The 12,416-nt window shown below is 46.7% G+C and overlaps 1 protein-coding gene across 20 annotated transcripts in view; it reads right to left on the bottom strand.

Annotated features, from left to right (window-relative positions):
* Positions 1-12,416, bottom strand: part of LOC139584006 (pleckstrin homology domain-containing family A member 7-like) — a 163,739-nt gene that overhangs the window by 5,679 nt on the left and 145,644 nt on the right. For 12 of the 20 annotated variants that reach the window (XM_071415527.1, XM_071415525.1, XM_071415530.1 and 9 more), the window contains 11 exons: positions 11,237-11,320; positions 9,560-9,625; positions 6,755-6,835; positions 6,348-6,497; positions 5,458-5,559; positions 5,002-5,113; positions 4,524-4,651; positions 3,866-4,060; positions 3,251-3,347; positions 3,006-3,097; positions 1,683-1,916 (listed from right to left, as the gene is read on the bottom strand). In XM_071415527.1, the coding sequence (XP_071271628.1) occupies positions 1,683-1,916; positions 3,006-3,097; positions 3,251-3,347; positions 3,866-4,060; positions 4,524-4,651; positions 5,002-5,113; positions 5,458-5,559; positions 6,348-6,497; positions 6,755-6,835; positions 9,560-9,625; positions 11,237-11,320 (1,341 nt within the window). The remainder of the gene's footprint in view (positions 1-1,682; positions 1,917-3,005; positions 3,098-3,250; positions 3,348-3,865; positions 4,061-4,523; positions 4,652-5,001; positions 5,114-5,457; positions 5,560-6,347; positions 6,498-6,754; positions 6,836-9,559; positions 9,626-11,236; positions 11,321-12,416) is intronic. The other 8 variants (XM_071415532.1, XM_071415533.1, XM_071415543.1 and 5 more) reach the window with 3 other exon arrangements.

The following is a 12,416-nucleotide window of genomic DNA, read 5'->3' on the forward strand; positions in this document are numbered from 1 at the left end:
ACACCCCCCCTGGGAAAATACATACATACATATTCATCAAACCCCCGCCAAAATGGAAACACACAGCCAGAGGTGATTTTTTTTTTGTTGAAGCAAAATTATTTTATTCTTGAGCGCAAATCTCTACAACGGAAAAGAACAGGCGTGAAGGAGCTGTGCGTTGCCTCTCAGTATAATTTAGCATTCTCTAGTGTCTCTAGTGACTTCCTTTCTCTGTGCAATTTTTGTTCATCCTCGCCGCTAAAAATAAATCAATTGGGATGGGTAAAAGCAACATGGTGGAATTTACACCTGCCTTGACGGTAAGCTGGCGGCAGCCATTTTACTTTTCCCCTCTCCTGTCCTTTCATTTGCAGTGAAGCAGAACAAATAGGCTAATACTCTCTCACTATGACCTTGACCGTAGAAGTAGGTCGTTGTAGCGATCAACCACGGTTAAGTACAAAAGTCTTTGTTGTAGTAAAAAAAAAAAAAAAAAGCTGTGATAATGTCGATGTGGCAGAAACTAAAAACCAAATGCTGCGAATAAGTGACTGTTTAGTGTGTCATGGTGGAATAAAATAAATTCAAATGACCAAAAAGAGGGAGCCTAAAATCTCTGGCTATTATGGCGAAGCGTTACAAAATGAAAGTTAGTAACCAGCAGGAGTTGATCTACGTATTGCCAAATGTTAGTAGGAGCTTGGGAACACAAGGGTCGATGGCAAATGTAGTAAGGAGTTTCAGGGTATTGATGAACACAGCAATCTGGTTAAGATTGTGTGTTAGATAATATATTAGATGGTTAATTAGCCTTCGTAAGGTTGACTCTCCTAGGTTGGCACGCACAAGAAACCTCAAACAGACGTAAGACAACTATCTGAAAGCTGATTTAAATGGGATTCTGTGGTAGCCATAGCAATAAGACAAACACGGTGGGAAAAGAGGCTGAAGGTGAATTTTGTGAGAAGAGGAATGATTATTCACCAGGAACTAAAAGGCACTTTGATTTCATTCCATTCATATCATTTGAAAGATGGAGGAAGGAGGGCGGTTTGATAATGATTTGTGCCACTTCCCACCGAGTTGATTTGTTCAAATATGGTACACATTTCCCCATCCCATTTTATCAAATCTCTATAAAATATAATTTTACAAATGTATAGGCTACTGAAAATATCCTTCAGTAAATAAATACTAATGTACATGTAGTGTAAATGTACAATGAATGGGCTTTTCTTTTCTCGTGACAGAGAGAGAGGGAAGGCAGAGCTATGCCTGTAGCCAGTCCCCCTCTTCTTCTCCTTGATATACATTCAGTGTGTGTCAGTGAGGTACCACACGGGGGCACCAGTGATCAGGTAAACTCAACCCATACACCTTAATATGGGGAACAGCTCTGTCTCACAGTCCCATCTTTGACAGATATCCCCTCCCCTACTCTCCCAAGCAGCCTCCACCACGCACAGTCCAACCGCTCTATAGCCCAGCCAGCCACGGCTTTGTCCCATCCAGTCCCACTGGCCCTTAGCGTGCTAGCACGATGCTAACGCTTACTCATGTTAGTGCCATTGGTTACACATGGGGGAGAGGGTGAGTAGGGGATGTTAGCATGTTAGCATTTGCGGCGGCGCCTATGTGGGGGGTTCGGCGGGGGCGCGACAGTGGCAGTGGTCCCTGCTTCTGCTGCGGGGGTAACGTACTGAGCCCAGGTCAGTGGAGGAGAGAGCCCTGGTGGAGGAGGTACGATGAGCAGTGTTGGAGTGGCGTTCTCCCTGGCTGAGGTTCCTCTTGCGCTCGCGCACCAGGGCCCTCTGGTGCCTCTTCATGCGCTCCAGCTGCTCCTCTGCGCTCATGCGGCCCCGGGGGGCCTGGGCCAGAGGCTGGGGCTGCTGGCCAGAGGAGTAGAGCTGCTCCAAAGCACTCTTAGGTCTCTCCTGGGACAGAGAGTGTGAGAGAGAGAGAAAGAGATAGACAGAGAAAGAGAGGGAAAGAGGGAGGGAAAGAGAGAGCGAGATAAGGAGAGAGAGAAAGAGAGAGAGATAGACAGAGAAAGAGGGGGAAAGAGAGAGGGAAAGAGAGAAAGAGAAAAGGAGAGAGAGAAAGAGAGAGCGAGATAAGGATAGGAGAGAAAGAGAGAGATAAGGATAGGAGGAGAGAGAAACACAGTGAAAGAGATGAGATGAGTAGTGACATAGGGGTGTGATATGAAGAGGGGAAAAGGAAAGGAGGAAGAAAGAAAAACAACAATGAATCCTCAACACTAATTCCTCTTCAGTCTCAGGATAAAGTACTAAACGAAACTCCCAGGTTAGTCGAGTTAGGCGTACGCTCCATAGCTCTGTGGTGTTTGTAGTGTGTGTGTAAAGGACAGACCGGTAGGTTTGTCGAGCCTCCGCGGACCTCTGAACAGAGTGCCGGACGTAATTTGCAAACCGATTCTATGACAGCCAGAAGTTGCCAACGGAGAGTGGTCCCTATAACACACCGCACAAACAGCAGGCAAAAAAAAAACGAATCGGCCCAGTGCTGTGCAGACAGACAATCGGTCTGGTGAATGTTCTCCTGAAGAAGAGGAGGTCACTGCATGGCTAATGTCACCTTATCCCCTACATAGTCTACTACGTTTGACCAGAGAATTATAGACCCTGGTCAAACGTAGTGCACTACATAGCAAATAGGGTGTTATAATCTCCACCCGGCACAGCCAGAAGAGGATTGGCCACCCCTCAGAGCCTGGTTCCTCTCTAGGTTTCTTCCTAGGTTCTGGCCTTTCTAGGGAGTTTTTCCCTAACCACCGTGCTTCTACACCTGCATTGCTTGCTGTTTGGGGTTTTAGGCTGGGTTTCTGTACAGCACTCTGTGACATCGGCTGATGGGCTTTATAAATACATTTGATTGATTGATTGATTTGGATAAAGCTCATGTCTCGTTCCTTCCCCTGTGCCGTGACTGGTGACTCACCCTTCTTATTCCCTACATAGTGCACTCCTTTTGACCAGAGCAGGCTCTGTTTGGTGACTCACCGTCTCTGCAGAGGCGGCCGCCCCTCTCCTCAGGGTCACGTAGGAGGAGATGTTACTGGACTGGTTCAGCCTCGGCGATGAGCCCGACAGACCTGTTATGGACAGGAAACAGGAAACACTGTTGTGGTATGCCTGGGGGGGGAAACCCATTCTGACACAGCACCACTGCCCTGAAGAGACACGGAGTGGCAAAGAGTGGAATGTCAGCATAACACTGGTCTGAATGGCAGGCTAGCTGATGATACCTTTGTTTGGGAGGGTCTGGTAGCCCCCCTCAGACCCTGTGCTGCTCTGGCCCGTCCCTGGCAGTTCTGGTTCACTCAGGTATGACCGCAGCTCCACCTGACACGCAATCATACTGCAGTTGTCACAAACTAGATCAGCGAGGTTTGAGGCAACTTATTACTCAATACAATACATCTTGCTCTCAATGAGGTAAAGGCTGCATTCCATTTCAAAATGTCGTTGCCTTTCCCTCAACCCTCATTCCCTCTCCTTCAGAGACGACTGGAAAGGTGTGTTAGCCACTCATTCCCGCTATGTTGGACAGCTTTTTGGAATAGAATGCAGCCTTTCGCATCTCCTCAAAGTGACATGGGTCAGTAGGATTTCAATGATGAGGGCGTTAACACGGCTGAGTGACAGTATGATATCGCCCTGTAAAACCGGCTTCGATGGCGATAGCTGAAAACAGCAGTGTTTTTGTTGATACCGTAAGTGCCCGCAATGGACCGTTCAACTTTACAAACGGTACCCGATAAAAGCACTGTTGTACGCGCAGCACACACCTTCGTAGCACAACAAAGGCTCGTCTTAACAATAAACAACAAAATAAGTGTAAATAAAAGGCTTGTCCTGACTTTAAAGTCTCCGTTGACACACCCTCCGCTCTCTCGGTCTCTCTTCCTCTCGTCTGACTGGCGTTTGAGCCCGCGAACCGACGTGTGTCGTACTACCACCGACGCCTCTTTGGGGAGGGGTGGGATGGCGGGGGGCGGGTCTTCATAATCGTAGAGGCTGGGCAGGGGTGGTCTGGGAGGAGCCTCATCTTCTGCCTGTACCAGAGCCACACCCATACAGGAAGTCAGTCACAATTGGTACTTATTGTCAAGTACCTCAAAGCTCATTGGAGGAAGAAACCTGAGGGGGAAGGACCTTGAAGCGGGAGGAATCAAGGATTTGTCAGCTGGTAACGCTTTCAGACAACCCCTGATTAGAAGGGAGTCATTCTACTCTGGGCTATCTAGGTTTCATATTCAGCTTTACTGTTAAATGTGTTTTATGTATTCTGACCCTTCACAGCACCGGTCAAGTGTTCTCAACTCATTTACTTAAAAAAAAAAAAAAGAATCGCTTTGCACAGTAGTTCCAAACCCACACACTTTTGACAGCTTGACTTTGATGGAACACATCCACTCTAACGCAGGACTAACTGCTGTTATTATTAACCCACTGTGGTCCATGTATAGGTTTACATCCCCCAGCAAACCCAGATTTACAAACTCAACTGCCACTCACCCATTTTGGCACGGGGTTGTGAGGCAGTGTGTAGGAGCTGCGAGGAGGGGGCCTAACCTCCCCTACGGGGGGCGTCGCGCTCTGCGAAGGCACCTCAGGGTCCGACACTGAAGCCACTAGTTTCCTCTCTGGAGAATAGAAAGACACAGGCAAATGAAGATGTGCAAATTCACACACAGGCGACAAATGAAGGTATGACTGACCTCTGTGCTTGTTTGTCTGTCATGGTTAAGTGTTAGGATATGGAGGTAGTTTGGTGCAGTTGGTTTCGTAACACGAGTACATGGTATGGAGAGACTAGATTCGTCTTTTTGCTATGGAAAACTACCATAGTCGTTTGTCTCCCATGTAGTGTTTTGTAGTTAGGAATTCCCCCAAGGGGATGAATAAAGTTGTTTGATCTGAATTTAATTGAGTAAAATATGGTAAAACACAGTGGGTGGGCGTGGATGTCTGGACAGTTGGTGATTCCTCCCACCTGGGTTCTGCACCGAGTCGATTGTGATCTTGTAGTTTGCTTTGCTGGAGCTCAGTCCTGCCATCACATCCTCTATCCTCCACAGCTCCCGCTTTATCTCGGTTTTCTCCTGCTACACACACGCACATCTTAGCTGGTTCCTACTGTGCTATACACACACACACACACACACACACACACACACACACACACACACACACACACACACACACACACACACACACACACACACACACACACACACACACACACACACACACACACACACACACACACACACACACACACACACACAACAAACAGGCTTTTCCCAGTAGACCCACCCCATCTACAGTACACGCTTCAAAACAGTGAATAACAACTCTATGTTCTGTTCACGTCTACGCCTGTGGACATTGTCCCCATCGAGTGGAATAGCAGCACTGCACAGCACTGAGGTGCAGTACGGGCTCTGACCTGAGGGGTGGCGCTGTGGTTCATGTGTGCCTGTAGCACGGCCCTCAACTGCTCCACAGAGCTCTCCAGCCTGCTGTAGTCCTCCCAGGCCCGGGCCATCTCCTACATATAACATGAGGCAGCAGGGGAAGACAGAGTTTCCGTAAACATATACAGTGGAATGTGATGGCCAGAACCACACAGAAGACCATACATCTACATCGGCATTGCTTGCGGTTTAGGGTCTTAGGCTAGGTTTCTGTATAAGCACTTTGTGACATCTGCTGAAAGTGGGTTTATATATACATTTGATTGACGGATTGCTACCCGACCCGAGCTCCAACGGGGCCCCGACGTAGATCGGGTTAGGGCCGGGTGGGACCTGTTTTTTCATCAATAACCAGGGTACGGGCAGGGCTCGGGCATCACTAAATTGATCAGTAACATTCTGAAGTCATTTGCTCGTGCTCTACTAGGCAATACAGTCACATCTGACTAAGATCATAACACAGTGCTTCAACCTCGTCATAATACAAGAGAAGGAGAGATCATTCCACAGAAAATAATAACGTTCCTTGAGGTTTGTCGGAGTTTAGAGTGACGAAAGCTAACAGCTAACTGCTCTCTCATGTCTCTTCACCGAGCAGAGCAAGCGGAGCCGTTGCCATGGATACTCACAGACTCCCCGAGGCGTCATGAGCAGCGCGCATGCAGAGCGACCCGTGCGCAGCGAGCCAGTGACAGACAGAGAAGAGCAGCTAATGGATTTACTAATGTAATAAGTTATTTCTGATTTCGGCCCGGGGCCTTAAATTTGGCAGAAGCAATCGGGCCAGGGTAGGGCAGGGCTTAAACATTGCGGGCATGGGTAAGGCTCAGGCTTAAAGTTCAGATGTGTCTGATGATCTCACCGTGGACGCGCTGGAGATCTCGGCCCTGATGTGCACCACGTCCTCCTGTAGGAGTCTCTGCTGGTAGGCTATCTTCTCCAGGTGGGTCGCCTGGTCTCTGTACAGCTCCATCTGTTGGTGGGACACGTCCAGCACCGACTCCAGCTTGTCCTGATGGGTCAGGGGTTAGGAGGTCAATATCAGAGACAGCAGGGTCAAGGTCAATTTCAGTTAAACTCGGGAAATGCACACAATGATGTCAATTTTGTCAAAGTGGAAGAAAAAACATAAAATAAAACCCTTTAAATTGGACTAAATTTCTTTTTTTTACCTCACACATTGACTTGACATTGATTTCTTGGCTGATAAATTCAAACGGACCCAAATGCAGTGAGACACAGATGAGTACAGAGATGAAGTGTCAGTACCTTATCGTCCTTCAGTGAGCTGATCCGGACCTCCAGATCCTTCAGGGTCTTGTCCTGCTCACATAACCGACTGAGTTTAACCTGTAGGCCAGGGACAGATAGAGAAACAGACAGACAGCGAGAGAGAGAGACAGGGCTGTTACAGACCAATCTTTCCTACTGTTTCCTACAGTGTGTGTGTGTGTGTGTGTGTGTGTGTGTGTGCGCGTCACTTTCCTCCATGTACATGTATATCCTCCCCCTCTCGCATCGCACCTGTTTGTGTGTGTGTACGTGCCTGCAAGTCTACCTGTGTAAGTGTGTCCGTATCCCTCTCTCCTGTCTCATTAGCTGATAATTATGCAGAGCAAACCCTTTACGCAAATACGCCACATCCCACGCTACCCTTTTGAGTCCTCCTAATTAATCCCCGATTAAGGGTGCATCACCAACGGCACCCTAGTTCTTATACAGGGCACTACTTGGGGCCTTGGTCAAAAGGAGTGCAATGTATAGGGAACAGGGTGCCATTTGGGACACACAGTTAGAAACCCATGCATGACAAAGGATGGATCAACTGATTTTCATTTCTCAATTTGTGGAAAACGGTCATCTCAGGAGGATAGTAAAGATCACAAACACAACCGCTCGACGTGAACAAATAGTATTCCATCAAATTAAAGCTGTTACATACAGTTGCATAATAATTGTTTGTGGTTTTGAAAACGAGAGAAAATAGCTAGATTAAGTCACATGGTATCTTTCGAAAGGCACAAAACATTTGCCATTCTGTTGAACGCATCATTTATTTGTGGTGATGACTTCACGCGCAGTAATATTGCTTATTTGACGCCATGAAATATTCAGTGCGGATAGGAAAAACCCTGGCCTCCTTATAAATTGTTAAAGGGCAAATGAGCGGAGCTGTCAACGCTACACTCTTCAACTCCTTTTAGAGTAGTTACACTCTGAAAGGAGAACAAATTGATTTTAAAAAATGCTAATATAGAACTGAAAGACTCACGACCTCATACATTTTTCTCTTGAAGTTGAGGTAAATAGCCCACTAAATCCTAGTTGACTCTTATTTTATTATTATTTTATTATTATTTTATTAGATGTATTAAATTTGTATCACTCACTCTATGGCTGGGGGCAGTATTGAGTAGCTTGGATGAATAAGGTGCCCAGAGTTAACTGCATGCTACTCAGTCCCAGTTGCTAATATATGCATATTATTAGTACATTTGGATAGAAAACACTCTGAAGTTTCTAAAACTGTTTGAATGATGTCTGTGAGTATAACAGAACTCATATGGCAGGCAAAAACCTGAGAAAAAATCCAACCAGGAAGTGGGAAATCTGAGGTTGGTCGTTTTTCAACTCATTCCCTGTTGAAGATACAGTGGGATATTGGTCATGTTGCACTTCCTAAGGCTTCCATTAGATATCAACAGTCTTTAGAACCTTGTTTGATGCTTCTACTGTGAAGTGGGGACGAATGAGAGGGGAATGAGTCAGAGGTCTGGCAGAATGCCTTGAGCTCGTGACGCTCGTTCACGTGAGAGCGAGCTCTGTTCCATCGCAATTCTACAGACAAAGGAATTCTCCGGTTGGAACATTATTGAAGATTTATGTTAAAAACATCCTAAAGATTGATTCTATACTTCGTTTGACATGTTTCTACAGACTAATGGAACTTTTGGACTTTGTCTGCTCGTGCGTCATGAAGTTGGATTGCTGGGCTGAACGAGCTAACAACAAGGAGGAATTTGGACATAAATTGACATTATCGAACAAAACAAACATTTGTTGTGGAACTGGGATTCCTGGGAGTGCATTCTGATGAAGATCATCAAAGGTAAGTGAATATTTATAATGTTATTTCTGACTTCTGTTGACTGCACAATATGGCGGATATCTTTTTGGCTTGTTTGGGCTCTGAGCGCCGTACTCAGATTATTGCATGGTTTGCTTTTTCCGTAAAGCTTTTTTGAAATCTGACACAGCGGTTGCATTAAGGAGAAGTATATCTAAAGTTCCATGTATAACGCTTGTATTTTCATCAACATTTATAATGAATATTTCTGTAAATTGATGTGGCTCTCTGCAAAATCACCGGATGTTTTTGGAACTACTGAACATAAACATAACGCGCCAATGTATACTGCAATTTTTTTGATATAAATATGAACTTTATCGAACAAAACATACATGTATTGTGTAACATGAAGTCCTATGAGTGTCACCTGATGAAGATCATCAAAGGTTAGTGATTAATTCTCTCTCTATTTCTGATTTTTGTGACTCCTCTCTTTGGCTGGAAAAGTGTCTTTCTGTGACTTGGCACTCACCTAACATAATCGTTTGTGGTGCTTTCGCCGTAAAGCCTATTTGAAATCGGACACTGTGGTGGGATTAACAAGAAGTATATCTTTAAAATGGTGTGAAATACCTGTATGTTTGAGGAATTTTAATTATGAAATTGAAATTTCTGTTGTTTGAATTTGGCGCCCTGCACTTTCACTGACTGTTGTCATATCGATCCCGTTAGCGGGATCTCAGCCATAAGAAGTTTTAAGGGTCTATGGTAGTCAGTGTATCAGTCTCATCTCTGTACCTACCCTTCCAGAAAAGTTTGAAGCTAAAACTCAAAATGTCCTTTGGAACAGGAGATGGAGTGAAAATGTTGTTGAGGGTTGTGGGGTGGGAGAGAGAAAGAGCGAGTGTGTGTGTGAGTGAGTGAGTGTGTGTGTGCGCATTTGTGGGGGTGCATGTGTGAGCAATGCGGAAAACTGCTCCGCTGTGATTCTCGCTCATACTCACATCCACGTCACTCTCGGCTACTCTGACAGGTCTCGTTGCTTCTTTCAACGTCTGACTTCCAACCACCTTGGGACCAGAAAAGAAATACATGTTCAAATAGTGTTTCTCTGTGTACACTCAGTGGCCAGTTTATTAGGTACACCACCTCGTTCACCAAAATGGTTCGCTCCTACAGACGGTGAGTCACGTGGCCGTGGCTTGCTATATAATGCAATCAGACAGGCATACCGGTTCTGTTTGATTGAATGTGAGAATGGGCAAATCGAGTTACCTAAGCGACTTTGAGCGTGGTGTGATCGTCGTTGCCAGGCGCACCGGTTCCAGTATCTCAGAAACAGACGGCCTACTGGGCTTTTTACGAACGACAGTGTCTAGGGTTTACCGAGAATGGTGCGACAAACAAAAAACATCCAGTCAGCGGCCGTCCTGGGGGTGAAAACAGCTCGTTGATGAAAGAGGTCGAAGGAGAATGGCAAGAATCGTGCAAGCTAACAGGTGGACCACAAACAGGTAAATAACAGCGCAGTACAACAGTGGTGTGCAGAACGGCGTCACGGAACGAACAACTCGTCGGTCCTCGCCATGGATGGGCTATTGCAGCAGAAGACCACACCAGGCTCCACTCCGATCAGCTAAAAACAAGAAGAAGCGGTTCCAGGGGGCACGCAATCACCAACACTGGACAATTGAGGAGTGGGAAAACATTGCCTGGTACGACGAATCCCGGGTTCCTGTTGCGTCATGCGGATGGTAGAGTCAGGATTTGGCTAAGCAGCATGGCCTGGTGTCAACGGTACAGGCTGGTGGCGGTGGTGTAGGGAATGTTTGCCTGGCACACGTTAGGTCCCTTGATACCAATTGACCAACGTTTCCCTGCCTCGAATAATTCTAGCTGTTCTGGAAGCAAAGTGGGTCCGACCCGGTAATAGATGGTTAGGGTGTACCTAATAAACTGGCCCCTGTTCTGGTAGGGATATTGGCTGTTGATGATACTAAAAAGTTACACTGAAAGCACAATGAGGAAACCAACCGTGAACCAACCATGATGACTTAGAGAAAGTAAGAAAATAGCCATTGACAAATGCAGCCTATATGACACAGAGACAAAGAAGCTCTTTGCATGAACGCCACTCAAGACAATGCCCATTGGTTACATTTATTTTATCTCCATAGATTTTCATGTCCCTGTATCACAAAAAGATGGACAACAAACCAATTTTAAAAATGGAATGAGACACTGCTAGGCTACTCCTTACAATACTCCCAGTGTTGGAAATACATAGATTTGTAGAAATATATATTGTTTGGAATTCCTAGAGTATATTCTGAACCAACTGGGTTTAGGGTAAACATGCTGTGTTGTACTGGGGATATATCAAGGATATATGTTTGATAGATCAACAGGAGGATGGTGCAACCAGCTAGCTTTTCAACCCCCGAACCAACCACAGCCACCACAGCACACGCACTGCAGAGCCATCCCAGGCCAGGACCACCAATCACATCACAAAGGAGCCGAGAGTCAGGGGTTACAGAGGGGTCAATGCCAAGCCAGTGCCCACACACAGCCATGGACACAGAAACAGTGTTTTTAAGCGATGGGATGGTCTCCCTCGTAAACATGTATACATACACGCTCATGCGCACACACACATACAGTGTGTCCACAGTTCTTACGTTCCATAGTGGCCCGAGAGGCCCGGCGGTGCAGTGCAGTAGCACACTGTGAGCCGTGAGGATGAACGGCTCTAAACTTTTGATCTGTGTCAAATAGGAGATGGAGAGCCACTGTTACAAAATGGCTGCCGTTCGCTATGAGCAAGTTAGCAATTTGACCATTCATTTGAATATACTCGTTTGTATACCAACTGTTATGTCATTTATTTTTATTACCCCTTTTTCTCACCGATTTCGTGGTTTCCGATTGGTAGTTACAGTCTTGTCTCATCGCTGCAACTCCCGTACGGACTCGGGAGAGGCGAAGGTCGAGTGCCGTGCGTCCTCCGAAACACGACCCAACCAAGCCGCACTGCTTCTTGACACAATGCCGGCTTAACCCGGAAGCCAGCCACACCAATGTGTCGGAGGAAGCACCATGCACCTGGCGACCGTGTCAGCGTGCATGCGCCCGGCCCGCCACAGGAGTCGCTAGAGCGCGATGGGACAAGGACATCCCTGCCGATCAAACCCTCCCCTAACCCGGACGCGCTGGGCCAATTGTGCTCCGCCCCATTGGTTTCCTGGTCACGGCCGGCTGCGACAGAGCCTGGACTCGAACCAGGATCTCTAGCCACTCCTGCATAGTCTTGGCTGTGTACTTAGGGTTGTTGTCCTGTTGGAAGGTGAACCTTTGCCCCCAGTCTGAGGTCCTGAGCACTCTGGAGCAGGTTTTCATCAAGGATCTCGCTGTACTTTGCTCCATTCATCTTTCAATCGATCCTGACCAGTCTCCCAGTCCCTGCCGCTGAAAAAGATTGCCACAGCATGATGCTGCCAGCACCATGCTTCACTGTAGGGATGGTGCCAGGGTTCCTTCAGACGTGACGCGTGGCATTCAGATCAAAGATCTGAGTTCAATCTTGGTTTCATCAGACCAGAGAATCTTGTTTCTCATGGTCAGTTTTTAGGTGCCTTTTGGCAAACTCCAAGCGGGCTGTCATGTGCCTGTTACTGAGGACTGGCTTCCGTCTGGCTACTCTAACACAAAGGCCTGATTGGTGGAATGCTGCAGAGATGGTTGTCCTTCTGGAACGTCTCCCATCTCCACAGAGAAACACTGAAGCTCTGTCAAAGTTACCATCGGGTTCTTAGCCACCTCCTTGACCAAGGATCTTCTCACCCGATTGCTCAGTTTGGC

This window comes from Salvelinus alpinus, chromosome 9 (genome assembly GCF_045679555.1).
Source record: "Salvelinus alpinus chromosome 9, SLU_Salpinus.1, whole genome shotgun sequence".
Taxonomy (NCBI): Eukaryota; Metazoa; Chordata; class Actinopteri; order Salmoniformes; family Salmonidae; genus Salvelinus; species Salvelinus alpinus.